Source organism: Sander vitreus, chromosome 21 (genome assembly GCF_031162955.1).
Source record: "Sander vitreus isolate 19-12246 chromosome 21, sanVit1, whole genome shotgun sequence".
NCBI lineage: Eukaryota > Metazoa > Chordata > Actinopteri > Perciformes > Percidae > Sander > Sander vitreus.
Genome location: NC_135875.1, coordinates 17,930,267 through 17,957,463, shown reverse-complemented (window position 1 = coordinate 17,957,463; position 27,197 = coordinate 17,930,267). Strand labels below are relative to the sequence as shown.

The window sequence follows — 27,197 nt, the reverse complement described above, 5'->3', positions numbered from 1 at the left end:
TGAGAGCCTACCACAGCTTTTTAGATTGATTTCATGCCCTCCAGGCTTCTCTCTCGTTAAAGGGCAATTCCGGCGCAAAATGAACCTAGGGGTTAATAACAGATCTCTCTCTGGGACATGTTTTCATGCTAATCGAATGTGTTTGTAGCTTGAAACAAGCTAGCGCGAACTGCTGATTAGCTTACAACGCTAGTATTCGGGGCACAGGGAAAGTAAAAACCAATCGCTATAATATAATAATACCACTAAAAAGGCTCAAAATATCACCACACTTCAACAGTAGCATAATGAGGGTCCCTAAATGTTAACCGAAGCATTGAGAACATTGTAAGTGTACAGACAGTTTATTAAAAAGATAGTTTAGAAAGACAGTAGCTCCCAAGACGGCAGCCGCCTGTATACGAGAACGTGACTGTCTTTATAATCTATCTTTTTAATAAACTGTCTGTACACTTACAAAGTTCTCAATGCTTCAGTTAACATTTAGGGACCTGAAGTGTGGTGATATTTTGAGCCTTTTTACTGGTATAAATAGTGATTTGTTTTTACTTTCTCTGTGCCCCGAATACTAGCGTTGTAAGCTAATCAGCGGTCCGCGCTAGCTTGTTTCAAGCTACAAACACATTCGATTAGCATGAAAACATGTCCCAGAGAGAGATCGAGTGGGTACACATCTGTTATTAACCCCTAGGTTTGTTTTGCGCCGGAATTGTCCTTTAAGAACGTCCGTACGTTATAAAGATCAAATTGCAGGGAGTTAACACTGCCTTAGAGTAATAATCAGGTAATGTGAACAGCATATTCCATTTGGATATTCCGATTAAGGCCTTTTTCCGAATATAGCATTTTCAGATTAAGACGTGGGATATTCCGGTATTATTCAGGTTTTAGAGGCATTCTTTGGACAGCTATACAGCGCATTCGGAATATGTGTTTCAATCGGGGGTTTACGCCCAGTTTACAGCCTCTTGCCTGTTTACGGCTACGGTCAACTCTGTGCATTGCTATGGTTGCTGTACACAAACCAACCAGCCAACAGTTTGCAAGACTGCAGACCCAATAAGGAGAAACACACAGCTACTTTTAAACATTATCAACAGGTTTTCGGATATCAGCAAACATCGCTACGCCGACCTGTTCAAGGAGCTGGTTGAAGGAATGAAAGAGGGACGCTGTGTTCGCACAGTCCAACAAGTCCGCCACCGCTGGTAAACTTTGAAAAAATCATATTTTGCACGGCTACATGTAAACGGGAATATTAGTGGAATATTTACTTTCATTGGCCATGTAAACAGCTTAGTCGGAATAACGTCTTTTTCAATATAAGGGCAAAAAATGTAATGTTATGTGCATGTAAACGTAGTGAATGTTGTTGGAACATTTGGAAATGTCACAATTCGATTCCGATTCTTGGTGTCACGATTTCATTTAGAATCAATTCTTTATTCAAATCCGATTCTTAATTCAATAAATAGAAAAGGGGGTAGTAGTTTCAGGCTCTTACTTCAGTGCACTGTGTGCCAAACCATTTACTTGTGTTTTTAGTCCGTTAAAATACAATATGAGACTTAGCTGGCAGTTATTAAGTTAAATGGTCTTGATGAAGGTCAGTGCCCAGCGGAAAGAAGCAGAGAAAAGTGTGTAGGAGTACGCAGCTTCTTTATTTGAAAGAGCTAATTAGCATTAATTTGGAAGAATGTCACAGTCTTCTGCCTGTATGAAATAATGAAATCAAAGTGTAAATAACTAACCATTACTGGTTAAATGTCCTTTGCAGAACAGAAGTTGCTCAATGTGTTCTGGAGTAAAGAAGTAAAGAAAAGTGGTGCAATGGGGAACGCAGTTTCTGCTGCAACAGAACCCATCGTTTTCCACAGTGCTGTACTGGTTCAGGTCTTTGCAGTGAAACATACTGCAGAACCGACCAGCGCCAACCCCCCCAAGCTGGCCTCTGAGCCTCAAGTCCCTTTCACACATCCACTGCAAACGTGAAATTATCTCGACATTACCCGAAGGAGCTGTATGTGAGAACCCAAATGTCTGAATCCGAGCATGAATTCGGTTGTTTGGTGCGCACCAGAGTTCGAATGAGCTTTCACACCATCCCAAACTAACCGGACTATCCGACAAAATGCTCCAGGGTTCAGTTAAAACGGACCAAACTGCCAAGGTATGAAAGCAACCTTCCTTAAGTGTGATGTGGAAACTTGAAACCTCTAGCAAACATACACTGAGAATGGCTTCATCAGTGGATTAGGACTGTAAACTTTTTACATGGAACATTTACATATATATTTGCATTTTCATAGATTCTGGATTTTTGTAATAATATAGGGAGAAAGAGTAGATGTAATTTTAAAATGTTTTCAACCAGGTGATTGATTTGTTTTTTACATAGCTTAAAAAAATAGAAAGAGATCTTAAACATTTTGAACGCAAAAATAACATTTGACTTTTCACAATATGCATGTCTCTTCAGATTTGATTCTTATTAATTTCTAGCTGTATGTTGTGTTTTTAATGCTTTAAAGCAGCAGAATCCAGTGTTTCAAAGGACAAGTACATTTAAATACTGTCACTATATTGGGCCCTATCTTGCACCCGGCGCAGCGCAAAGCCCGACGCAACTGTCTTTGCTAGTTTAACAACGACGCAGTTGTCAATTTCCTGTCCAGCTCCCACGTCATTTAAACAGCAAATGCACCTGCGCCCATCTGTGCGCCCATGGGGTTTATCAGTGTTTTAAGCCCCCAACGTCTCCTTCCAGGCAGCGCTGCCTGGAAGGCACTAGGATTAGGCAATGGTTATGGTTAGGGTTAGGGTTAAGGTTAGGGTTAGATGCCTTGTAGTCAACGGTCGCAGCGCTGCCTGGAAGGAGACGTTGGGGACTTAAAACACCATCGAGCGCCCATGGGTGTGCTGGTCTTACAGGGAGTTGTGTTCAGGTGCATTCTTGGAGTATTGCTATCTTGAGGCAGCGGAAAGTGATCGCGTCATTGACCAACAAAAACCTGTTCTGAAGTCAAGCGCAGCATTTCATTGTTATTTTAACAGCAAATAAGTAAAAGGCTAGGCTTGTGCACGGCGCGCGCACACTATGCTTGTTACACACACACAGGGACGCGCAGCAGCACACAAACATGCAAAAGATTAAAAATAAAAATATTACAATGTGAAATAGTATTATGATATAATCTGCTTGCGCACTTTCACTTCACTCACGAGCAGATCAGTTTCTTCTCCTGAAAATCTCTCCTTCCTGCTCAGCAAATCCGCCATCATAATAGCAATGCGCCAAGGTACAAACGCGCCTGGCTTTTAAAGGGAATGGGAGAGGACACTCTGATTGGTTTATTGCATGTTACGCCCAGAACACACCTATGATTGATTAAGACACTAAGTACAACCCTTTTGAACCATGCGCCTGGCAAAAGTGGATTCGTACACGTCCTAAACGCACCTGCACCAGGCGCTTCACGCCGTGTGCTTAGATCGATTAAATAGGGCCCATAGAGTACATTTTTAAGTTGTAATACTTAACAAATTACAGCAAGTTTGCTAGAATTAGCCCTTTCCTTGTACCTTTTTCCATCAACCTGCCTCATTTTTTTTCTCCCTACAGTTAGAGATTTCCCAATCCCCAGAGCGTGTTCTGCATCCATCTGTTGGTTTTTATGCATGGTTGAGATGAAAGGAAATCTGCAGCCAAACATCAGAGAGAAAGGTTTTTTTAGTTGGGGAAACAGTGGGGCTGCATCCCTTCCTCGAATTCTGGTTTATTGAAGCTCCTGTCAGTGGAGAAATTGGCATTTTCTCCTATGATGGATTTATTCTCTCTTGGTTGAATATTGGTGCAAAATATCGACTAAAGAAAGAATCCCTTTGTTCTCTGATCCTCGTGGTCCGACACCAAGACGTCTTCCGTTGGCATTTCATATAATGGAACAATTTTCTGAACTCAAACACAGCTGTAGCTGAAAATATCTGTTGTGTGATGTCTGTATTTGGCCTGTTATGTGGGAATGAACAAAAATACACGACCAAACGGGTCCAGGACTCAGGATGACAGCGTTAAACACAATTTTGATTAACGTTCTTGCAGGGTGGCTTTCCGTAAAGCTCAGACATGATGTGTCCACTTATCACTTATTATTCATCTGCTTCTTTGTTTTCAATTTCACTGGCAGTTATTTAAACTGCTACTATAATAACCCAAGAATAATCTTCTTGCTTCCAGGGCACAAAGCAGTGCTCATCATAATAAACAAGCATGATAATCTATTACTGTAACATGTCTGGGGATGAGTCATTGCCCTCCACATGCAGTGTGGTGGAGGGAATAGCATTTAGATTTACAACATAGAGAAAGTTCACACCTACATTTGTCATCTGAATCAAATATTTTACTTTCTGCTGCTTGGCATGCAGAGGAAGGCTTTTCAAAGACAATTCTTTTTCTAATAAATGCAGACAAATAGTGTCTGCAGCTGTTTATACAGATATTGTGGATGATATCTGGCGTGAGTTGGCTGTATTCAAGTGAGGGCAGGGTACCTGTCTAGCATAAACACACTGAAAATTTCACAAGTTACTCCCAATTGAGTTTAGGTTATGAAATAGTGATGCCACTGCCAATGGCATATGGGCATGGTGAGGCGACTTCAAAACAGCTGCACTGGCAAATGAGCTCACTGAATTCGGTGGCATGCATTAAGCTGTCAAACAGCTTTATGAGCAGGCTGTTTCTGTTTTTACAGCGCGTCCAGTTTGGTAGTGCAATCAATAACACCTGTCAGATCCGCCTGCAGGACATCGCTCCTGGAGACCCCTGGGATGAAAACAAATATTCTTTGTGTTTGCATCACAAAATGTTCAGTGAACTATAATGAAAAAAACAAGTAATTAATAAAAGACTGAAGACTCACTGCCGAGTCAGGATGCATCAGATGGTTGTGACTCCGCTGATAAGAATAAGGGAAGCTCCAAGATTGATTGCGACGATGATGCACCTCATTGATGTATAAGAAAACCTGGATGCAGCGTTTGAGGCGGAGCCCCATTCATTCCTTTGAGAGTTGCCCAGTGGCGCATGAAGCCAAAAAAAAGTTCAACTTCCTTGTGTAAAATTACCCGTTTGAACTGGGTGCTTCCGCATTACAGGGCCCATGAGCACTAGAGACCTCCACCGGCCGAGCCGGCTACTTCCAGTTTAGCGCTCCGCTAACTTGCATGTGGATTAAACAATGTAATTGTGCGGCTCTTCTAGACTTTCCAAATGTTATCGGGCCAAATTGATCAAATTCTGATGGTGAAACAAGTTCATTTCGCAGGGGGTTGTGATGCTCTAAAAAGAATTCATCCACTGATCAGACGTGTCGCCATGTGAGTCCATTGGGGGGGGGGAAGTATTTTTGGGCCCCATGGCATCATGTGAGAGACACAGAAGCTGTAATTCCAATGTTTGGCCGCTACGTCATATTCGCTTCAAAGCCCGGCACACTTCCTGGAGGCCTGATGCACCTTCCCCAAACAAGAGCCAGAAGCAACGACTGGCAAAATCAATCAATCCGTTTTCTTTTTCATAACCAATAGCACACCATCAAGGGCACTGCCTACCTCACAGTGTAAACCTGTTCTTCAGTTTGTCTTCAAATTTAAAGATAATAAAATCACTTTACAGACACTCACCCACAGCCTTCAGGGAGGCATACTTGTTGAGATCCTTGTTTTGCTGCTGCTGCTGTTGCTGCTGTTGCTGCTGCTGCTGCTGCTGCTGCTGCTGATGCTGATACTGATGCTGATGCTGTTGCTGCTGTTCGTAGACATGAGCCAGCTGGCTGAGGGCAGGGTAAGGGTGCTGCTGGCCCATGTTGGAGCCCGGCACCACGCTGTTGTTCATATGACCGCCCTCTGTGGGCAAAGACACATGACAGGACAAGGTTAGAATCAGGTTTAGGACGTTATGCGGGAGCATTGACAGTTTGAAGTTCCACTTAGAAGCAGTGGTGGAATGTAACTAAGTACATTCACTCAAGTACTGTACTTAAGTACAAATTTGAGGTACTTGTACTTGACTTGAGTCTTTTCTTTTCATGCCACTTTCTACTTCTACTCCACTACATTTCAGAGAGAAATACTGTACTTTTTACTCCACTGCACTAATCTGGCAGCTTTAGTTACTAGTTACTTTACAAATTAAAATGTTTGCAGACAAAACGCATGTAGTTTATAAAATACGATGTTTTATTATAAATTACTACCCACCTATATATAGGCCTACAAGTACAGCTGAAATGATTAGCCAATTAAACACTTTGTTGATTGTTTCTACTTCCAGTTTCTAAAATGTAAGGATTTTTCTGCATTGAGTACTTTTACTTTTAATACTTGAAGTACATTTTCCTGATTATACATACATACTTTAACTTAAGTAACGTGTTCAATGCAGCACTTTTACTTGTAACTGAATAATTTTACAGTGCTGTATTAGTACTTTTACTTAAGTAAAGGATCTGAATACTTCTTTCACCATGGTTACAAGCATCCACTTATATAACACCCCCCCTTTTTATACTGCATGATATGCTGCTTTAGAAATGATGTCCATGCTCCACAATTCTCAGGACACATTAACACCTATTCATGCCAGTACCATTAGCTGATGGACTCTTGCCATCATTCTACAGCTGCATCCTTTTTACTATATATGTCACGCTGTCTAAACACATTTGGACAGAACCCTATATATATGTACGCTGAAAAGCTGCATCTGCTGTCTATTACATGAGGTTTTACCAATACTGACATGTATGTCAGTATTGGACTGTATTGGACTGAGTACTGGAACGCTCATGTCCAACAGAGTGTGTGTGTGTGTGTGTGTGTGTGTGTGTGTGTGTGTGTGTGTGTGTGTGTGTGTGTGTGTGTGTGTGTGTGTGTGTGTGTGTAAAGTAAGAGAGGGAGAGGACAGAGAGATTTCAATATATTGCTAAGCTGACATTTTTTTATGAACATTTGCCTCATCAGCCTACATGTGGAATTGAACTGCAACAAACAAAGAGCTTTAGTTGTCTTCATTTGAAGTGCTTCATAGACACATCCTAATTCCTGGTGACAGGTACTGTGTTTTCCACAGATGCTCAAGATGACCATGAGAGAAGTTTGACTTTAAAAAATGTCTTTGCTTGCTTGCTGACTAGTTTTGATGCACTCTTAATTGCAACTGTGGTGTTCAGGTTTTCCGGCTGACGCAATATGAGGATATATATTTTGTTCCTTTTTTTGCATTTAGTTGAGCTACTCCACAATCTTTTTGCATGTTTCCTTTACAGTGTTGGGAGCAACGCGTTACAAAAGTAACACAATTACAGTGATGCATTCCTTTTTGCTGTAACGCAGTAATATAACGCGAGTTACAACGCATTTTAACGCAACATTTTTGCGCTATTTTTTTTTTTTTTTAAGAATTCACCAACACCGCGAAACATTTCTTCACAGGAAAAAAGAAAAAAGCCGTGAGTATTATTTCCTGTTGCTGTATTCGATGGTTGAGATGACTGCAGAGACAGATACATTTGCGAGATGGACATTATTTTCAGGAGTTATTACGCTGCGTTGAAGCGAGCTGTCACCGTTCCCATTGTCAGAGCCAGAACCAGAGACGGTACAGACAACATCTGTGTCCCAACAGGTGACTGTTGGGAATTAATGTTTAGGTTTGCTACACGTAAATATCATTGCATTTTATCAGCCATGGAAATAACTATGCCGTACTTCAATACAACTGTAAGGTACTTTTAATTGAGTATTTTCATGTTCTTCTACTTGCCTATTGTACGTTTTAGGCTACGTTGTAACTCAAAAGTAATGCAAAAGTAGTGTAAAGCATTACAATTCAGAGACAGTAATATTGTAATATAACTAATTACTCTCAAATGACAGTAACTAGTAATCTATAATGTATTACATTTTGGAAGTAACTTGCCCAACACTGTTCCTTTACTATAACTGTCTATTAATATGTGAAGGAATTAACTCTTTTTTGCCACCGGCTTATGTTATAGGAAGTAACAGATGTCATATTAAATGTATTATTAAATGTCAAATACATTCTCCTGGTTGCAAAATTGGCTAATGCATTCCCCCCCCAAGTACATTTTAAAAGGTGTGTGTATGTATGAGTGTACTCTCCAACATCTTTGCAGCACATAAAGCTAGAAATAAGCCGGTGCCTCTATCATCAGTATGATCAGTATCATCAGTAAAACATATGTTGACGAGTTACAAAAAAATCAGTAAGCTTTACAGTATGTTCTGATTGTGATTAGCAGCCAATCAGTCCTCCAAAGCCCCAGCACATTCTAAAAGTAGCCCTCTCAACCATGGCCATATTTGATCAGCCTTCCTCTAGCTCTGCACCTAAAGCTGCACCTCCTCTGGAAGTTTCAGGAAACCAGATGGCATCAGTACAGATGGATATGAAGGGCGGCGCCGGCAGCTCGACAGAGTTGTACGAGAGCGGTTGAGGAAGTGTAGCATTCTGACTTTAAAGCACAGCTTAATGTCAAAATATGTGTGGGAACTCAGAGGACTCTCTCTTCAGCATTTTTCTCTCGCTGCGCTGCCTCTGACAGATAATTGCAAATTCCTGTTCCTGAAGGCGAAGGTATAGCCTTGCTAAGTGAATACATTCTGTTAAAAGCCCCAAACTTCCACTTGATAATTTGAGACATAAGAACAACTTAAGAGACGGAGAGTGAGAGGAAGGAACGACAGGGAGAAAAGTGAAATGGAGAGAAAGGGAGAGGGGATAAGGATGCATAAAGAAATGACGATAGTGAAAAGAAAGTTAGAACAACGGCAGTAAAATGGCATAGTAAAAGGTAGACAATCTCAACAGTGATACAAACTCTTCCTCCCCTCCTTCTCCTTTCAGCCCTCTTATAGGTGCTCATACAGATGGCCTTTTGTTGCTCCACGGCAAACAGAAGGGGCACTGGCCTTAAACCTGCACAGTCCAACTGTCAAGCAAAGCAAGTTGTGTTGTTACTAATTAATTACTTAGCCCTGGCACTGACTCAAACCACACACACACCTACACACATACACACCTACACTGACTGACAAGCTAGAGAGAAAGTAGAGACAATTATAAAGAGCATCAGAGTGCGAGACAGCGTGACGCGTGAGGTGTAGAAGAAAGAATAAGAGAGTTCATATAGACATCTGGCTTACTAAAGGCCTACGTGGATTTAGGTAAATGGAAATAGAAGGCACTGATTTACCTTTCACCTTTCATGCATCTAATAGAGTCTCTCCAAAAAAACATTTACTTCAGTCGCGATGAAAGCCAGTCCTCTGCTTTATTGTTCATAGGTGGCCAAAATGGCTGGCACGAGGTCACCAATTTTCTCATTTCATAATGGATTTTGCCTGGTTGTAGAGCACAATTTTAAATTGCAATATCATATCAAAGCACTAGTCCACCTGCTTGTTTGTAGGCACTCTGCCATGGACTGGCTCGCAGTGAATCATGAACAGTCATGTATTTATACTAAATTGTGATTGTATGCAAATGATTTATGTTGATAATAAATAAGAATCTGTTGAGATAATATTTTTAAAAAATGTCATTAGAGAGACAATGAACACAATGTATTAATGTCTGCTCTGCCAAGTTGGCTGGCTGTTGGCTGTTATGGATGTGACAAGCTAGCGATTCAAATTACAGCCTCACTGAGCCACAGATAAACATCTGGTAACTGTGGTGCATTTTGGCTTAAAGCAATAACTGGACATTTTGGGGAATATACTTTTCACTTCTTTTTTTGGGGGGCATTTTCAGCCTTTATTTTGACAGGACAGCTGAAGACATGAAAGTGGAGAGAGAGAGGGGAATGACATGCAGCAAAGGGCCGCAGGTCGGAGTCCAACCCGGGCCCGCTGCGTCGAGGAGTAAACCTCTATATATGTATATATCAACTGAGCTATCCGGTCGCCCGCGCTTTTCACTTATTTGGTGCAGAGTTAGATGAGAGGATTGATAGCACTCGCAAGTGCATTAAATATGTAGCTTAAGCCAGCAGCAGACTAGCTTAGGTTAGCACAAAGTATGAAAACAGGGGAAACAACCCTTGGCGTTTTTGGGTCTTCCGGATCTGCGCTCTCTATTGCAGCCAGGGAATGACTGTGACAGCACTGTAGCGGCACTTCCTACCTATATACAGCAGGCTAGTCAGACAACTCACGTTTGAAATGTTTATTATAACAGCAGAACATTGTGTTTGGCGGCCAGACTCCGACCTCATCACTCCCTGCAGTATGGGTTTACATGAGATATTTGGGAGTGATGAGAAAGTAGCTTCCCCCTGGCCGGAGCCTGCAGGTGGATGGTGGGGTGGTGGTGGGGCTAACAGCAGGCAGCGATACAGGTGTAGGGCAGCAGGAGCAATGGCAAGGCAGAGATGGGGAAATTGTGCAGCTTAAATAGACAGCCAAATTGAGGGTGTGTGTTTGGTAAATGATACGGGGAGTGAGGCATGTCACGTGTGTGTACACAGTGCAGCTCGAGTTGACTGCCTGAAATTGCAGGCGTCCCCCCATTTCTGACATCACAACCGTACGGAAGTTCTGATGGCTCATTTAAAGGCAACGCTTTGGAAAACGGGCTGTGTGCATTCCTCTGTGGATTGAGCGTTTTGATACTTTCACAGTATTTATATAGCACATTGATTTGCTTTAAAAACAAAAAAAAGATGTGGGAACAATAGCAAAGTGAACCACATTCAAATACAAAACTGCACTTCTACATTGTAAATTGTTTATGTATTATAATCATCTGTTGCTGCAACTTCTCCATGTTGGTGTGAAGTATTGCACCAACAAATAATTAAAATGATTACAGTAGTATAAAAACAAGTGTGCCAGTCCAGATTTTGCCCTTAAAACCACCGTTTTTATCCAGCACCTGTTAACATTTTTGGCTTTGCGTCATTCATTTTCAATAGCAAACAAAGTTTTAAAGAACCAAATTCAAAAGCAAATCAACACCTCAGAAAGGCTTAAAGTAAACACTGTGATATATTCAAGAAAGTGTAGCAGTGCTGTTAGGGTTAGGGTTACAACAGATGTGCTTGTGGATGTATTGGACACATTTTCTGAAATTGATCACATAAATAAATATAAATATATGCTCATTGTCCCATAAGAGGAATTCTTTGCCAATTTGTCTCTATTGCTCATGCATTAGCTCCACGACATAGATTAATGCGGTGTACTGCTGCTCCCAGTCCACAATCTTTTCTCCTGCAGTTCTCTTTGCTTATAAAGTGCTATCATTATTTCATGTTTATAGAAACACTGTGTTAGCTCTCAGTTGACAAGGATGACAAAGTGGATGGAGATTTGAGCCAAAATACATATAATTTCCGACTTCACCTCACACAATCTTGAAAATGTTCTGCTACTATTGCTCCAGGATCTCTTTGTAAAAACCTCTCATCCATGCTTTTTGATCTGAGTGAAAGGGTCGCACAAGGGTCGTTGAAAACAAACACAGCAACCTGATGACATCATCACATTATGAATCCATTTGCTAGGATGACTGACACGTGTCACCAGGATGCCCATCTGGATGATGAAAAGGATGCAGTGGGAGTCTGCTGGTGTGGTCACAGTGTGTCACCAAGCTGAACCAAAACACACTCCTTCTCTAAGGTCACCGCAGCCTTTTAACTATCTTCAGAGACAGATTTAATTCCTTCTTTTGGAAGATTTCTCCCAAGATTAGGGCTGCAGCAAACTACAAAGAAAGAAGAATAAATTGGATACAGTTGAGAATCAGTTTGACAAGCAGCGGCAATTACAAGCCTGTTGTGTTTGGGTCAAACAAAATGGAAACTAAAGATAAAACTTAGATGCCACAACAATGCTTCTCTAGAGGTGGGGGGAAAAAAAATTATTTTCCGTTGCAATGCTGTATGGATACACGGATGCCAAGTATCAATCTTTTATTATAGAAACTGCACATGAGAATTAAACTTTTTGCTACTCAAACTCAATTGCTTTTTCAGTCCACTAGGTTTATCTTTTTAGATAAAACAGATGTTGACAAAGTTTTCCTTTGGGGACATCCTTTGAAGTTGGAAAAAAGCTAATAAATTGCAATATATATCGCAGAATATCGCACAATGTTTGAAAGTGTAATAATATCGTATTGTGACATAAGTATTATGATAATATCGTATCGTGGGGCCTCTGGTGATTCCCTCCCTATTATCTACATTATAATATACATTTAAGATGACATTTCAGCCACAGAATGCCTTCCTATGATACTGGCTCTTACTGTGGTTTTACTGAACATTTCAACACAGCTTCAACAATGTAACTGGCACATACAAACAATCCTGGCAACTGAATACAATCAATGTTTAGCAGTCAAAATGGCCAGGTCAGAGCTCATTAAAAAAGCCAATGTATTGAATTAAGAAATCCCAGAAACGAAAATTGCTCAGTAGAGCTCAATAGAATCCTCCACCAAAGTCTAATTACCTCAGTTATTTGGTACTTTGTCAGTCAAGCTATACTGGATCGATGACAGCTGTATACAGTTACTGAGTTTTGAGATCATGAGGTCAACAAAATCAATAGGTTTAGTCCTGATTGTACAGCAAATATTGTGTTCATGACAAAGGCCAGAAGATATGTTTATCTGAAAACTGAAAGATTGGACAGAGGGGTTGGTGCTACAAGACAGAGCCTGAATGCAAACATATCTCACGTAAAGGACAGTCTGTGCACTATGTGCTCACATAGTAACCCGCAGTTCTTGTTGGAGGTATACAACACGTTCAAACTGGTGGAGCTAATCCTTAATATTGAATTCCTTCATTCGTCTGATTTGTATAAAGACTTTTCAATTGAAAAGGCCCTTTAAAAATCCTAATACAATGTTGATAATATGCTCTTGGGTCTCTCTCGGTTCCTTCAAAGTAGAAGACTGACAATGGATGCTTAGGATTCTTAGAAGTGCCAGTCCAATCCTTGAACTAAGGGGATTTGGAAAACACTGGTCTGTGCTCTCCGAAGTAGCCATTCTGGGTGCTATTGAAAATATTTATAGTTGACTGCTGATGTATTTCTGTAAGAGGGCTTTTATACTAAAGACTAATGTATGTTCCCTTTATGTACAAAAACAGATAGGCCTATGTAGCGTTTAAATGATGTAACCATCACTGCCCATATACTTCCTTGCATCCTTTACGTTGGCAAGGATGTTAAGCAATACAGCCCTTAGAGGGCTTATCCTGTGGTACCTGACCAATCCCCTCTTTCTGTAGTAACTGTTTGTACCTGTGCCAGGGCGAAGAAACATCAGAAAGGCTGGATATTTAAAGTTTCCGACCAACTCATCTAGCCTCTCCTGATAAGGTTTCGCCATTTTTACTATTTCTTCATCATGTCCTATGGTCATCATCTCTCACTTGAACTATTGTCAACACCGCCTCCCTGATCTCCATTCGTACTGCTCCGTTTCGTCCGTATCCATAAGCTTTCAGAAAACATGCACAAATATGGACAAAATGAACCAGAGCATGGTCAGAATGCTTCGTCCCTATCCGTATCTTACGTTGAGCATCAAGTGGCAAAAAACGCAGGCTTCCCCATTCATTTCAATAAAGCTGCATTGGTGCAGCAGGGGGTGTTGTTGCAGACTGCTCCGGCAAAAAACATGTGCAGGAACAAATACATGGTTAAACACTTTAGTAGGTATATTGTCGTGTAATATGTGTAAATCTTTTGTCAGTATATGTAAAGGTCAAAGTTTAATTTAAACTTTTGGAGCCATACCAGATGGGATATCAAGGCCCTTTTTTGCTTGTTTTGCCATGTGTCTCATGCCTTGCTTGCGTGTCTGGTGTGAAAGGTGTACACCGATTCTCCACTGGGCGCGTCTGGGCTGCGTTACGGTTTTGTTCCGTCCTCCGCCACGCGCCATATCACACCGGGAGTGTCTCTACAAGTACTTTACGGAACAATCACATGTTTATTAAGTTAGTATCTACCTTCCACTCCAAGCACTCCTGCAATTTAACTGATTTTTAACACTTTAATGCTTTCTCTTGTCTCGCGTTTAGTATTTATTTATTTTTTACCTTTATTTACTCAGGGAAGTTTCACTGAGAGGAAGCCTCTCTTTTGCAGGAACACCCTGATCACATTTACACAGTTACACATTCATACCTGGAAGCTGCCCAGTACAACCACAGTCTGATCTGCTGGCCACTAAACAGCAGCTGCACTGCGTTGTCCTGATGAAAGGGATTTGTGATGTCTGTTATGTTTTTCCAGCTCCAAGATGAATCTCTCGTTATCCATGGTGTTGTAGAGAAGACATGAACGATATTGGGAGGGGGTGTCTTTTGGTGAATTGCCTGGATACCTTCGCTGTTGTACTTCCTGCCCGGCTGTCCGAACGGGCTTCCGGATCGTGTGAAAATAGACCTGGCGCGTATCTTTATCCGCTTTACGCACGCTTCTGGGATGCACCGTGGCACAGCTGGTGGAATATCAAGCATTGACCTGAATGGCAGCGATTGTTCGCGGAGCCCGCGGCGCATCCGGAAGCAGACACGCCCGGTGGAAAATAGGGTTTAGGCTAGCGCGCAAACTTGAAAAACTAATATTTGCTGCTAGCTGTCAGTTTTAAGAAAACATGCAGAAACGCTCATGAAATAACTGTTTTTATTGTATTTTCCCACCGAAGAAGGGAATCCACAGTTCTGCCGTCTAATCGAATCTGTTCAGGTACACCAGGTTTCCATATACAGGTGGATGTTTTTTCATCTCCCAGCTCGTTCAATGAATGCCAGAAGACTTCTAAAAGGTCAGGTATTATGATTTTTCTCAGACCTCTGTGAGCTTGACAAGATGGACGTCTGGCTTTGCAAGATTAGTGCTGCCCAGTATGAAAGATTTATCATTTCCTGTATATGGATATGTATATGTTCCTCCTTTTTCTTAAGACAGGCTGCATGTAAAAGTATTTGTAAAAGTGGCTGTAAAGTGGCTGAATCGTTGCCATGTTACATCAATCACTGACAGGAGGGAGCTGGGAATTTATTTATATAAAGTCGTCACAGGGTACTGCTTCAGGAATTCAGGGTAAAAGCAGTGGATTTGATCATCGTGTGGTTTTTTAACATTGAAGAAAGAGACATTTACATGAACTCACCCTGCAGGGCGAAGGCGCAGGAATGTCAGGATTACAGTGCGTGTGACTGCACTGATGAGACAGCGTGTGGATGATGAGCTTAAGACCGCCAGGTAACAGACAGTGCAGTCAGCAACGCGCAACATGAGTGTGCACTACAGTACATAACACCGCAAAGGCCGAGTCACACAGCGCCGACACACAATGATTTCAAAGCTGCGCTGTCTCCCTCGTGGGAAGCCAGACATCCAGCGTGAAGCAGTGAGGCAATCCTCCCGGGACAGACATGGTATCTGTGCTTTTCTCATGCCCCATTCCGTTTAACTGTGTCCCTTGATGTGTACTATATAGTTGTGTGTGTGCAAGAGGAAATGAAGAAGAAAAAAAACAAACACAAGAGAGACATCAAGAGAGAGCCAGGGCACATGTATGTAGGAGTGCTTCTATCTCATGCTTGGCCTGACTCCATCGCTACTGGCTGTACAGTGTAATTTAACTGCTTGTTTGATTCGCCGCTGAAAATTGTAAGCAGCTGACTCATCTATTATTCCCTCTTTCTCCTCACTCTGCAAATGGATAAACCCTCTTCTTTTCTTCAGCTGCAAAACTGCCTCTCTGTCATTACTCAACCCTCTCCATCTCCCTCTTCTTCTCTCTTGTCATGGCAACAGTATTCTCTCGTGTAGTATTTGCTCTGCAGCACACGGCGAGTTCTCATTGTCCCGCAGTCACCCTCGCCCACATATCAACAGGCAGGCAGGCCGGCTGTACTGTACTGAAAAAGTCATTGTTATGCAACCTATGTTATGCTGCCTGCTGCTCTGTTGGTCTGTCCATCTCTCTTCACGTGTCTGCTTGCCTCCTCTGAGCTTGTTCTAGGTCACATCCTAACGGCTTTGTCAGGCATTGTCAAAAAAGCACACATGTTTTATTGAAAGACTTGCTCTAGTTTGGTAAAAAGACAGTTTTATCATAGTCACAGTCATATTTGGGTACAACCGAGCAAAGCATTTTTAAGTTGAAAAGATGTTGACACAAAAGTCTGCTCCGACAATGAAAAACCTGTGTAAATAGAGTCTCAAAATGAAAGATGAGACGTGCGCAGTTGTCCAAAGCTGCTGCCTGTACTGTTTTCTAAAACTGGGAGCGACAGTAAACATCTTTGTGATATTAGCTCAGAACAGTTGTATGAAAATTCGTGCTCAAGAAATGCATCCTGAGAACACAATTTCTTTATTCACATATTCTCTAATGTGTGAAGCTTGCTCTATTTATTATGTAGCTTTGAGAGCTCTTGACTCGTCCAAATCACTCACCCTTATGTGATAGTGTGCACACATCCCATGTGTAGGAGTGTGTGGGGTCTTCTCCGTTTCTCTGCATATGCATATTTAGTCACACTGAAAATGGTAAGCAGGTTATGTGTGAGCCTGTGCGAGGCGGGAGTCGAGAGCTTCCTCTTTATTTGCCCTCCTGTCTGTTTACAGTACATAAGAAGCACTGCATCTGTCTTGACCTCATCCCTTCGGCCCATATCTCTCTCCTGCAGCACGGATGACAGCGAGGATCACAGAGCGAGCAGAGGCCTCACTATGTGACAGCTGAGCTCATGGGAATTTAGCCAGGAGCTGGGGGTAAAACCCCCTTTGTATGGTTGGTGGTAAGGTGAGGGAGTTCATGTGGAGGCTTGAGCAAAGAAGACGTGGTTGGACTCTGAGGGTCACACCTTTGTGATTGGTGGGCACAGTGGAGAAAATTCATCAAGGCTTTAAACAAGAAAGTTTGCTAGAATGAAAGAGAGACAGACAGCGGGAACAGAACAGATGCCCGAGGCGCCATGGTTCTTGCTGCCTGCTGGCACTGTCAGCAGTGGGGGGCAAGTTGAAAGTGTAAGGGCCAAAAAGCTCCCAGATAGAAACTATTTGACACCGATGCTTACCGCCTGAAGGAAATCCAAGCATACTGCCTACAGCTTGTAGAGGTGCTTCAAAAGTCACTGAGTAGCCTACTTTAGAACAGTGATTCCCGATCAGTTGTAGTTGTACCCCGGGGGATAATTCTGCAGTTGCCAGTGGGTAGGTTTTAAAGATTGTTGTGTAAAAAAGCATCTTTTTGGGCCCTCCTCACATGAGGGCTCTGGGTACTCAGTCCCCTTCCCCCCCCCCCAGTCCGACGCCGAACTAGTTAGCAAGCAAGCAGAGAAGTTCTAAACAGTTAGCTAAAAGTAATGGGTAAACAGCTGAAATAGCTAAAAGTAAAAGGTTGAAATTGTTATCTAAAAGTAATAGATAATCAGTTTAAATAGTAAGCTAAAAGTAATGGATAAATGGTTAAAATAGTTAGCTAAAAGTAACACATAAGCAGTCAAAATAGCGTAAAATTGATAATTGAATGGTTAAAATAGGTAGCTAAAAGTAATGGATAAATGGTTAAAACATTGAGCTGAAAGTATGAAAGTATGAAAGTTGTTAAGTCAAAATCACAGACAGTTAAATTGCATATTGTAAAAAATACTGTAATAATATCCACTTTTATATAGTTAATGTTAAATGACATATTTGGAACATTTCGGATGGTGTAATTGAAGGGACAGCTCTGGGGGGGTAGCCTATGTCTGAAAAGAAAGTTGGGAACCACTGCTTTAGTTCACAAGACTTTGCTGTTTAGCAACACAGTAAGTTTCAGAGCCACAAAATGAGAACTTGCATGAACACTTGGGGGCAAAAGCTAAGCATCTGTGATATGATTAAAAAAGATCTTACTTTATTAAAGGCATGTCACTGGCACCAACATCCATTTAGTTGCCCAAAAACATTGCCTGAAGGACTTGGGCGTGCATGGCCATGAATAATATTTATGTAGATTAACCTTAAGGCAGCTGTATGGCATTCCGTGCACAACACTGCCTGTCTTTTCCATAGCAATGTGTCAGATCCTCAGCCTTATATATGGCCTTGATCCCCAAACATTGTTAATCTCATTATCATCACCATATGCCGCTAGCTTTTTCTTCGCTCATTAGCGCATCAGCGCACTCCCATTTAGTAAGAGATAGTGAGAGAGAGAGAGCTCAGAGGGGGAGGGGGGGCACAATGGAGAGTGTGTCGTGAAATGCTTGAGAGATACAGAAATATGGGCTACAGAGAAACGTGTGCAGCCAACTCTACTCCAAAAGCGATCTCATATCTCCGAGTAATTCTCATGAGGGCTGACCATTAAACAGATAGGAGTGCGATGCAGAGAAACCGTATTATTGAAAAGTCTGTCACGGGAAAATGGCGGTGGAAAATGATAGCAGAGAGAATAGCTTATCTCCCCTTAATTGTTCCTCCCTGAGCCTTTGAAAGCACAATGACTTCCGTTGTACCCTTTTATGATTAGAGTCTTTCGTCATACCTTCCTCATTTTGAAGTGCTATCCATTTCTATTGTTCCTCCTTTTTTTCCCTCTCCCATTTCACAGAGGAACCTTTGCAACAAGATTCAACAACCATTTTCCTCTAGCGTTGTCTTGTCACAAGACAATGCATTGACTCGAGTCTCACAGGACATTGGTAAAGCCAGTGACTGAATCAATAGTAAGATATCGCTCTGATATCTAAAGACCTGATAGCTGTTAAAACTAGGAATATCTCAGTTCAAGGGAATTGCGTTTTAGCTGTGTAGAAGTACAGAATCAGTGTCAAAACCATTCTGGCAATGACCATCACTGTCCCTTGAGATGCGTCCTTTGAACATATTCCATTATTTTCCTTTCCCACTGCTTCTGACACATACTGTATACTAGGACAGTTGCCTTAGATTTTCATCTGTGTCCAACTCCTAAACCGTAGCAGATGGGGCCATCCATTTGTGACGGCATCATAATGTGTCATTGCAGCTGACTTCACACATATTTAAACGGAAAAAGAATCTACCTTGTGGCATCTACACTGCACAAGTGGATGAAAGAAACTCACACATGAAGAGCGTTCGAGCAAAACAAAATGCTAAATAACACCTTCGGATAACAAGACCTGTTTATCAAACGCTTAAAACCATATGTCCTCTGCACTGCTGAGTGCTGACAGATGTGTGGGAGAACACCAGGTTGAAAACAGAATGTGCAAAAAGTTGTTTGGAAAGCTGCTGAATTCTTTCTAATAACTGCAGCTTGATATCAACAATAAATCACACTGTGAACTGTATGTCTCTCATTGTGTAGAGTGCAGCTGTTGAATAACTGTAATGCATGTGACCGATTGAATGACACTGACAAAGAACTCACATTTAATGTAGATTAATTGAACCTGGCCAAAGCCCGATCCACTTAACAAGGTAGGAATCGGCCCCAATACCGATCTTGCACATCAGGTCCTTATTACAGTCGAATGTACAGTTTGTATAACAACATAAAATGGGAGTACAAACAATTAGAAATGCTCTGCTCTGACTATCCTGCTATGTTCATTTCAATGGGGAATGTCTGTCTACAAAGTGTACAAAGAGAGCAGATTTAACCCTTAAAACAAACATTTAATCTCTCCTCACTAAATTCTTTTCCTTTCGGCCAAAATAAGAGACAGTGCATGCTTTTCTCTGCACACTCACTTGACCCCCATACGGGGTCAAATCATTTCAAAATATCCGAACTCAGATTTCTGCCACATGACGTTATCTGGTAAGTGCCTCAGGCAGTCATCTCCAGTGGCTACAGACTGGGTGTTCCTCCCTGTGACAGGGCTCATCAGTCACCCGGCCACAGAGAGAAAGACAGGCAGACAGCGAAAACAGAGAAATAAATACCTGCTCCACTAAAGCACATGCCTTACAAAGAGGAGCCCTTATTCATCATGATGATGAAGCACCACTCAAGGAAACAGAGCATTCGCAATAACATCTGGGCATATTGTTTTTCTCAATGTTCTTCTGTCTCTCTCACAGACCATTTTTTTAAGTTCTGGTTGTTTATGAATGTTTTCCAGAAGAAGTACCAAAAGTGTCCTTGTCCATGTTTGTTTAACTTTTTTCTTCTTTTCTTGCTAGGGCTTTCACACCTACCTCATTTGGTCCGGACTTTCTGAGTTTTTAGTTTGATCCAAACCAAAATTACGGGTTACACCGATCCGGACAAAGCAGCTGAAATTTGTTCCGACCAAAAGAGGTAGTATCGGTTTGAATCAGACTGATCATGGTCTGGTTGGTTTCTAGTGTGAAAGCATTTTTTGGATGGTTCTGTCTTTCGGAAAAAGTTCTGGCAGGATATTGTCTTGCTATAAGAGAAGCGTAGCTCCTTTAAGGAAAAGCTTAGTGCTTGGTGTGTACATGAGAGAGAGTGGCAGTGAATGCGCTCAGAACAGAGAATAAATTAGAAGTTTACTTGTAAAATGGTAGTAAATGTACAGTGTATGTTTCAGTTTATTTATTTTTTATAAATGCTGTAGCTCCTTAAAACCCAAGTAAAGTTCCCGTGTCTCGCTTCTCAACAACGCAACAAAACGAAAAGAGACGCTGTAGCACGGGGAGAGCAGGAGTCGGTTGAAAAAACTCATGAAAAAACTCTGACACCAGAGAGAGGATACGCGAGGACGGGGAAGCTCGTCTACAAACAAAAAAAACCAAAAGTATCGGGAGACACGGCTGACGTATGTGATGACGACAGGACGTAGTTATATATAGTTCTTTACTGTGCTTACATAACTGCAGTGTGAAACCAAAACTAACAGAATCACATGTACACAATGTAACAAAAACATGAGCCTTGGTCTGGACTTTCAGGTGTGAAAAAGCCCTGAGTCTCTAGCTTTCAAGAGCTCGTTGGAGTGTTTCTGGGCTTCCTGATTGGCAGGATGCTACCACTGCAGTGCAACCTTGACTTACTAGGCTATATACAGTACTATTTCTCCCCTCCTTGATCCAGTGTTATAAGTCAGCAGTGGGACTGCCGCTCCATCAACTGAGGGCAACATGCTGCTACAGACAAGGCAAGACAGACATATAAGGAAGGAGGCAGTGGGAGATGGTGATGATAATGATGTGCGTCTCCTAGGGGGGCTGACACCTCTGACAACATGTCAGCAGGGCCGACCCAGATACCACCGCAGAGAGACAGGCAGGACAGCGCTTTCCAGTGGTTGCATTTGTGCGCCTGTCAGGTAAATATGCTATGTACTGTATGATGACAAAGGTGTGTGATTTCAATGGAAGAAATGCGATATTAAGCTGCAGCTAACTTTGTTTTTGTAAGAGGCCATTATACAGTATTGCGCATCACGGATGGAAAAGCTGTAAAACTCTTACATTATTTAAGAGTTAGCATCTCTTTTAGCTACTATGAGCCATCTTACATGTTCAATGCCTTTATTGAATAGATAATCGCTTTTTAGACACGCTAGCGCGTGATCGGTCAGTTGATCCATATGGAAAATATCTCATAAAATATTGGATGGATTGCCATGACATTTTGTACAACCAGACGATTGAACCGTATGACTTTTAACCAAATGTTGGATGGAATTTGGTACACTGCTACTTTTTTATCCAATGACATCATCAGGTCAAAATCTCTCTTTATCCAATACTTTAGTTTGAGCCATTATGCCAAATGGGTGCCATTTGTTTGTTGTAACTCTTCCAAACTCAACTTTTTTTCAACACTGAGTCTAATAACGCACTTATTTAAATATAAAAAATGTGTATTGGTCAATCCGAGGCAACTTTATATCCTTTTTTACAATGTTTCTAAGCCTGTGTCATTTAAAAAGCATGTTTAAAACCATGTCAACTAATTCTTTAGTTTTCCCCACAAGAAAGTGTTTATTTTAAAGAAATGGTTGGTTACATGTTTAAATAATTAAGATGTATAAAAAAAAAACACTATATACGCAAGTTGTATTTTTCTTTAAAAAAATGCAAAGTTTATATTTTTTATAATATTCCTGCAGAACTATTGACATTGGCTCAGCTGTACTTTGTGTTAACTGCTAATTACAAAAAACTTAGCATGCTAACACGCTAAACTAAGATTGTGAACATGGTCCCAGATTCCAAACATTATACCTGCTAAACATCAGCGTGTTAGCACTGTCATTGTGAGCATGTTAGCATGCTGATGTTAGCATGCTGATGTTGCTACGTGAAGTCTTAGTCTTAAACCCTATTCGCACGGGATTAGTATCATCTGGGGTCCTTGTGTGATTTAGAAATGACCCCCCCACATCTGAGTTTCGTGTGGCGCATTCACACGGGATAAACCGAGCCTGCTTTAACTCAAATTTACTGACTTATCTGTACCACAAGAGTTGGATACACGGAGGCGCGCGGAGGACAGCCACGGAGGACGGCCAGGGCGAGGCCGCCGCACCGCACTTGGGTCGGGGTTCCATATCTTTTTGGGCCAGGCCCAGTAGAGGTGCATACCCTATCCCCGCCGCAGCGGCACCCACAAAGCATCACCGTCTGCCCTCGGACGAAGCCGCAGGGAGCCAGTCGACTCAGAGACGGAGGTCTCCGGTTGGGGGCAGTGGTCCAGACTAGGTTGGCCATGAAAGGCTGCGTCCGCAGCCCCTTGCGATACGATATCCGTCTTTGCACAGGAAACATAAACCTTGAAAAAAATGATACTCGACCCTGCCAAATCACAGACATGTCGATTCACACGGGACTAATATTATCACAGGACGTCGGTGTTCGACAAGTATAGGCTGGTAATTTGCGGGGGAATTTTTACTTGACAAATTACAGACATGGCCGATTCTCAAGGGCTTTAGTTAAATACTACAGTTACAAAAATAACTGTCACAACCTGCTCTGTCATTTACCTGCTGCCTGGTAATTTTCCACTCTCCCCACCTGTGCTCCACTCTGACACCCGGCCACTCCCACCTCATCAGCCGCTCTGCTCACCTGGACACACAGCTGCTCCTCATCTGCAATCAAGTCACTACTTAGGCCTCCCCAGTTCACTCACTTGTTGCCAGATTGCGCACTGTGTTCACGTGCCAGACTCTCTAGTTTGAGTCTCTGTTACGGCCCTGCCTGGTCTTGATTCTCCTGCCTTTTTGCTTTGTGTGAGTTTCGCCTGTCTGTCAGACCTGGATTCTGTGAACTGTGTGGCTGCGGTCGGAAAGTCAAAAAATGACCTAAGTCCTTTTCCTAACCACTTTTCCTTAACTCTGATGGTAAACGTCATGAGGTCAAGGAAAGGTGTGAAGGAGAATTCAAAAGGAATTCGGTAAATACAACAGCGGTTCGAGGGGAATCCGACTGCCCTTACACTCGGCTGTAAACGTCGACAACACGGTGGAAAATATTACCTCATCACAATTTTTTTTCCCTTCTTATTCTGCAATTATGTTGTTTCATGTGAAGCACCCCCTGCATGTCATTTCGTTATTATAAAACACTGGGCTGTAGGCTGTTTCTTGTATGAAAGGTGTTCAGCAAATAACGTTTATCATTATTGGTTGCTTAGCTCACCCTCCTTCCCACTCATTTTTATCCACATGAATCCAGATTAGGATGATTGTATGGAAATAATTGTTACAAGATAAGCAGAACGCGTTAGACCTACGACCTCCTTTCCTTCGTAAAGGATGGTCCAGTGTATCCTATGCTAAAGGAGACTATTCAAACGGCTCTTATCATGGCAGCCACTTAACTACTTCCGGGTCATTTCACTCTGTTAGGAACCTTCCTAAACTAATTTGACTATTTGACCGTAGCCTGTGAGCGTGAGCGCGCCTTCAAGCCCCTGGAATCAAAATCAAGACTTTGATTCCCAAGAGTGCCCAGAGTGCCCAGGGGTTGAAGTGGGCCCGAACAATCTGGAGCGGTGTTCCGGCACCATTGATTAACAAGTAAATTAATCTAAATGGCAGTTCAACTCATCAGTGTTTCCCGTTCGTTTAAAATAACACCAAATATCCATTCCAGTGTTTTCCCCTATTTATTCTCAGCAGTGCACTGCCGTGAGTCCATGAACGAGGTACGTTTTTTTGGTTATTTAGGATCCTCATTAGCTCCTGCATTGCAGGTGCTATTCTTCCTGAGGTCCTTACAACTCACTTGAAAATGTGTCAATGCAATAATAAATACACATAACATCATAAAAAATAAAAATTGTAAGACAAAAACTAAACATACACTATCATTTTATGACACAACTCGTATAACATGACAAAATACACACACATAAGGACAGACCCATAGACAGCTCCACCAGTGCACCAAGTGCTGTGGTTAGTTCACATGTCTGTAATGTAAAATCTGGTAAAGTCTATTGGGACAGGTGAAGATCTCCTTGTCAGTAGTCTACCGGTTACTAACGGCAGATGTACTGCAGATCTGGTGTTTTTAGCTAGACAGAGAACATTTAGTTAAAACAGATCGGTGATGCTGGAAGTGAATGTAGCCCTGATGTGTTTTATGTCGAGTGACTGCATTGGACTCCGTTTAATTATAAAAACATTTTAATTGCCTTTTTAAATGCTTGTTAGCAAAACGGTAACTTGCAATTTGGCCTTGTGTCCTCTGATTCATTTGGCAATTTTTTGTTTTAATAAAATCTCACCTCATGGTAATTGCTCCTGTGTTCTTCACCACTGTTTTGGTTAAACTGTAATGTCCCCCTAGATCTTAGGGTTCTCCCTCTGCCAGATCCCACTTCAACCCCTGAGAATGCCCATAGAAGATGGCTGTTTTCTGCAGACAAAAAAACCCAACAGTGCCCTTTTTCCGGTGTGCTGCATTTGGGTCCTAACCTCACCTGTAACTAATAACTAATTCAAATGTTGCATATTTACTTAATCATTTTTTCTGTGTTCTATAACATTTTCATAGCACCAGCAATATCAGATATTGGTTAAACTGATACTATCAGATAATCAGTCTCACTTTTAATCCAGCAGCCTCTTTTATAACCAAGCAGATGTGCTGAAGGCAGGATTCTCATAGTATTTAATTAAACCTAACCTTAGAATTCATTCCCCTGCCATCTTTGACCAACAGTCTGCTCCTCCTGCTCCTTTATGTTTAAAAGCTTTAGTCTGCTGCACCTGGCCCTTGGGCTGAATCCCGGGCAGGTTTTAAGTGTTGGAGCACAGCTGTGAGGGGCTTTTCTTGGCCTGCGAAGACAAGACAGGGCAGTAGGCAGATTTCCCCTCTCTCATCGCTCAGCTGCCAGCCAGCCAGCCAGCAGCAGGATGAGAAATGCATGACAATAATTGCTGAATTCAGGCGAATCTGGGAGTTAAATGCGAGCGGTAACAGTTTAAGCTGCGTGCAGTTCACACGGCATCAGAACAATCTAATCGATCCCAGACTGCAATTAACCAGCTTTATTTTTGTTTGGGGAACAGAGAAAGGCCTTCTAGGTGGATGTCTAGAGAGCTGCAGTACAAATAAGCCCTTGTTACATACTTTCCAGAATTGGCTCCAAGCACCACAGCTCAATAACATGATGTTTTATCATCATCTACAGACATAATGCTCGCAGACTCAGCTTCATGACATTTAAAAGTTTCCTCAAGAACAACATTCTATCCACAATCTGTTTTTCTATTTTTGTCTTTCTCATGTCCCCCCAGTGAGGCTGCAAAATAGCCTTGTATCCATCTGTGAGGTACATAATCTGTCTCATGCTCCTCTAGAATCTAACTGAAAACACAGATTTTGCCAACTGTTTGCTCGCTGGTATTAATCCTCAGTATCAGCCTGTGTTGCTTTGCTATGTTCTTGAGTGTGCGTTTGTGTGAGTGCTCCTGACTGAGCTGTGAAAGTATAATTTGCTTTAATTGAACATGATTAGGTGCTTTATTGTAGATGCAACATGGGTTTACTGATGGAGAGAGAGGCTTTTGCGGGGCCAGATTGAGAGGCTTGGTGTTTAGAGTGATCTCTCCTCTGTCTCTGCCTCTGCGTTGCTGCCATATGCCTGTCTGATATCAGCACATGGTAGGCAACACGCTCCTAGCCGTGTGTTATTTGTGTACCTGTTTATCCGTCTTCTCTTTCTGTTTTTGCCTCCTCCTCTCTCTCAATCCAATGCTCCCTCAGTCCATCTGTTGGCAAAAATGTCCCGAGTATTTATCTGCCTGTTTCTCTGCTTTCTTGTCGAGCTGCAGAGGGAGCAGGTCAGCGCACTTTCACTGCATTGTACACTCAAACATACAGCCCGGCATCTGATATTTTCCCCCTGCTTTCCCTCCAGCTTATGAGAGATGTAAAATTTAGGTGGGGGAGAGGAGTATTCTTTCAGGAACCCTCGCCAGTGGCCCAGAGGGATCGCCGCTCTAAGAGGGACAGATTAGCCCCGTGAGTGAATCCCACACTCTACCGCAGGACCTGTCTATTCATCCACTAAAAGATGCCTCGGTGACGTTCTATTATTAGCAATATAAACTAAACGCGCCGCTTATTGATGGCCCGTGCTGCTCTCTCGAAGGAGAGGAAAAAGTAGGTTACTGAAGAAAGACCGGCTGCCTCGCTCCATTTGTAAGCAGAAGAACACAAGCACTGGCAGGGTGCAAAGTGTACTGTTTGTGCGCCATTGTGTTTTATTTGTGTGAATGTGCCTGTGTCGCTGTCACTTTGCGAGCAAGACAGTGGCTGAAAGAATCATACAAAGAACAACAAACAGTAGCATTGAATGTAATGGAACTGTATGAATGCACATGTGGGTGCGCATTCTCTCTGGGTGCTTGCACCCAGTGTCCAGCATTTGTGCAGTTTACAGCTGATTTCTGTGTGAATGCCTTTGTTTCTCTGTGTGCCATTGTTTCATGCACGGAAAGCTATGTGGTAGCGTTCATGTGAAGATCTATGCAAAGGCAATGGTTCAGCAAGAGTGCCAGTGTTACTGTCAGAGCTTCTGCACCACTCCGTGTCTTGGCAACAGGGAGTGTGAGGGAACCAGCGCGAGCAGACAAGGACACCTCCTTCTGCTTGACGAATGCTGCAGAGCGGGGAGGCAGGCGGGCGAGAGATGGCTTCTGTGCAGCAGCATG

General features: G+C 42.2%; 1 protein-coding gene across 1 annotated transcript in view; it reads right to left on the bottom strand.

Annotated features, from left to right (window-relative positions):
* shisa9a (shisa family member 9a) overlaps nt 1–27,197 on the bottom strand; it is a 56,475-nt gene that overhangs the window by 7,542 nt on the left and 21,736 nt on the right. The window contains exon 3 of the mRNA XM_078279914.1: nt 5,689–5,910. Within this exon, the coding sequence (XP_078136040.1) occupies nt 5,689–5,910 (222 nt within the window). The remainder of the gene's footprint in view (nt 1–5,688; nt 5,911–27,197) is intronic.